The sequence below is a fragment of the Phalaenopsis equestris genome, unplaced genomic scaffold, assembly GCF_001263595.1.
Source record: "Phalaenopsis equestris unplaced genomic scaffold, ASM126359v1 Scaffold000016, whole genome shotgun sequence".
NCBI lineage: Eukaryota > Viridiplantae > Streptophyta > Magnoliopsida > Asparagales > Orchidaceae > Phalaenopsis > Phalaenopsis equestris.
Genome location: NW_018164458.1, coordinates 159,441 through 163,082, shown reverse-complemented (window position 1 = coordinate 163,082; position 3,642 = coordinate 159,441). Strand labels below are relative to the sequence as shown.

The 3,642-nt window shown below is 36.8% G+C and overlaps 1 protein-coding gene across 1 annotated transcript in view; it reads right to left on the bottom strand.

The window, feature by feature from the left end:
* LOC110018366 (protein PHYLLO, chloroplastic) overlaps positions 1–3,642 on the bottom strand; it is a 186,472-nt gene that overhangs the window by 67,623 nt on the left and 115,207 nt on the right. Inside the window, exons 16-19 of the mRNA XM_020715657.1 lie at positions 1,747–1,905; positions 927–1,052; positions 723–854; positions 491–605 (exon numbers count right to left, since the gene is read on the bottom strand). Coding sequence (XP_020571316.1) covers positions 491–605; positions 723–854; positions 927–1,052; positions 1,747–1,905 — 532 coding nt within the window. The remainder of the gene's footprint in view (positions 1–490; positions 606–722; positions 855–926; positions 1,053–1,746; positions 1,906–3,642) is intronic.

Sequence of the window (3,642 nt, the reverse complement as noted above, 5' to 3'; positions counted from 1 at the left end):
GGGTAGGTGACGGATCCGAGGAACATAGCAAGCGGACGACTTTTCTGCGACCGGCAACAAGGCGGAGAGGTGAGGGGAAGAAAGCCGGTGCGAGAAAGGAATGGGGCTAGGGTATTAGAAAGATAAGATAAACGCCACCTCCGGAATAAGATACAACCCGAGCACCACTCAGAACCCTTGAATACAACCATAAAGGAAAAAGGGAGATGCCGACGGATGTCCCAAAACAAATACAACAAAAAAATAACTCTAAAACATCACAAAAGTAAATATATAATACTAAAATAACTAAGCGGCAGTCCCTAGACCAAACTAGTCGAGGGTTCCCCCTGGCACCCTGCGTTACTTTCTCTAAGTAAGAATGTCCTCTCTTAGACACGAATATTTAAATATGACAAAAACAGAAACGGTTAGCGCGCATGAACCACATCACGCAAATGTAAGAGGGGTGAGTATCTTGAAGTTGGTGGGAAAAAAAGAGCACACAAACCTCGCCATATCCTACAATGTTGTCATCCAATGATATCGCTAGAACAAAGCCTTCATGATAGAAATCTTTCCCGTAATGTTTGATCTGAGTTGTCGTTGGAGCAGAAAGTTGAATTCTGGATCAAAAGAACGGATATAAAAAAGAAATTTTGAACCAAACTAAAAACTTTCTGCCCAGATTTTCGCATGAATTTTAAAACGGTTTATTCAAGAAAAGCCAACAATGAACTTGCCTATATAGTGAGTACTCCACTTTCCAGATTTTACAAATAAACAGGCTATCAGAGAGATATTGAGTTATTGGGGCAACAGAAAGGGCTCTAAATGCTTGATCAACGGCTTGACCACAGAACTTCCTTAAGACGCTGAAAAAATGAACATTTTTCAGAGAAAATTCCGGGGAAAAGCTCTGAGTGGAGAATAAGTAAAGCAAAAACCTGTGAAACTTCGCATTATCTGTAATGGAACTGTCAACTTCAATTACACAATCATCATAATCTTGCTGCGATTCCTGTAAAGCATGCTGCAGTTCCATTTTTGTCTGCACCAGCAAATGCTTCACTCTGCAAATTCATTTTCAGCTCCTTATAAACCCAGAAAATTCCCTTGAGCATAAAAATTTATGCTTTGAGCATCCCTCTTAAAAGTTCAAAACTTGTAACTACATTAGATTCAGTATCTTCGAAACCCTTGCATACCTGAACCCGTATCATAAAAGCTATGCAGCTTAAGATTAAAGCATTTCAGGAACTTTAGTATTCATGCCAATTTTAAGAGAAAATCATGTGCAACAAAATTTCACAGGAACCCATAATTCAATGCTAAGTGATCTGTGAGCTCAAAATTTAATTCACAATGAAAAAGATAGCTGAAAACACGCACCATAAGAATGCAGATATGCAGACCTTATTATGGTAAATTTTTGCAGGGCATTATATCAGATTATTCGAGCACATACAAAGCTCAAGATAAATCTTAATGCTTTTCATAATTGAAAACAAATACCATTTATTCACTAATTCATGAATGCGTAGGATTTTTAATAAAAATGAAAAAGTACCCCAGAAAAAAATAACGGAACTGGATCCTTTCTATATGGTCTGTTTGGTAGACTTTCAAAGACATTGAAATGAATTGAGACAGTAAAATAAATTGGGATACGATAAAAAAAGCACGAGCAATATAGATTGCCAAAAACAAATAGAAAGGGAAAAATTAAAACTGGAAGTAAAAAATTACATGATTAATTTACTGTACCTATGAGCACCACACAGCTTTCCAATTGAGATATCATGTGACATGTAGAAGTATTGGTTTAGCACATTTTGCTGTGTCTTATCAGCGATAGGTAGAAAACTGAAGATTGCACCACCGTGATTGTTTATGACAATTATTGTCATTGGTTTTCTCATTGTCCTTCAAAAAAAAAAAAAAAAAAGAAGCTTTGGTTGGCTTAACTAACAAGTTAAACATGATAATGGAAAGGATGGCACATATGTTTTATCAATTTAATTTAATTTTGTATGCTTGAACTAATGCGAAAGAAAGCCTTATGTATGCAAGGATAGGTAACTATTCACTGCAACAATTGGGACATTGATGCTTGAGAATTAAGCTTATATAACCCATCTTCTTAGAGTAGTAGATAACACAGGGCCAAAAGAAAATATAAAGGAGCTTTCTTATCCTTGATGATTACCTACTTAGTTAGAAGAGTAATAATATCAGGCTAAAAGACGGATTGAAAACAGTATAGCCATTAAAGGTTACAAAAGATAAAGGAATGAAAGCAGTGAACTCCTGGTAGGAATGATGTAAAAAGTGACTTTCAATACCAAAGTGATGCAAATGACTATCACACGGTACTCATCGGAATTAAACACTAAATTAAACAAAAGAAAAAAAAACTGCATATAAAGATATTTGTACAGCATAACAATTTTTAACAATTTTATATTTGTAATAAAAATAAAAATGGATAAAAAGGCAACCAGTTAGCTTACCATGAATAATGAATTTCTTGAGACATAAAAATATTTTTAAGAAAATGACTAAGCAGAAAAACATGCACAACAAACATTAAATACCATAGTGCAGCATAAAATTTCAAAGATAAATGTTATTGAAAATGCTCAAAAGACTCAAACTGCAGGGATGCCTTTGTGAAAATTTTTTTAAGTCTGGAACCAAAATTATCCTATTAAATCTTTGATACTAGAGTTAACCCAACCCAAAATAGGAACGAAAATACTATTGCTGAAATAAAAAAAAGTTACAACAAATATTCTTCAAAAAGGAAAATAAATGACTCAAACACCCAAATGGCCCTCTTGGGGAACGATGGATGGGGGCTTGCAGCAACAACACGGGGCTGATATTGGGGTGGTTGTCAGCAGTGGAAGGGTTGGGGTTGAGTATAGTGAAAAAATAGGGGTGCAGGTGGGGTGGTAAAGACAGAAGAAGTTATGGGAGGGTGAGTAAGGTGAGGCATGAGTGCAGGTGCGGCTTTGAGGACAACAACAGTTACGGCGGAAAGTGGTTTACAACAGCAATGATAGTAAGTGTAGGGGTTACAATATCAATTGTGGGATGATTGGGGTGGCTTAGCCGGTATGGCTGAAGTGCTGGAGTGTCACAACGCAACTAACCCCTCTAATAGGGTCAATTGTAGTGCGACAGAGGCTGGAAATTTGATCAGACCAACTCTCACCAACACTCGTCCTGATTGGTATAATCATGACTCAGTGGATTAATTAATAATACTTAGAGATCCTCTCAACAGATTGCAGAAATTCGATGAAATCATCTGAAACGATACCTCCATCAAACTCTAATAGATCAACATTTATTTCAAAGTCTCTGTGTCCTCAATATGTGAGCTCCTCTCTTGGTTTCTCTGATACTGGAATTCAAAGAATCATGATTTTTCTTCCTCATCACTGAAATCCTCTCTATAGAAAGGATAGAAATTCTCGTATTTTTCACCCATTCAACCTTCCTTGTCACGATCGAAAGTAATTTCCCCATGGGATTCATCTTTAAGGTCTGTAAATCTCTGCTAAGGTCGGCAGATCTCTCGTTGTATCCCTTTTCGGGTGGTCTCAAACATGAATCTCCTGGTGGCATGACTAGGGCTTAGAGTTGGAGGGGGGG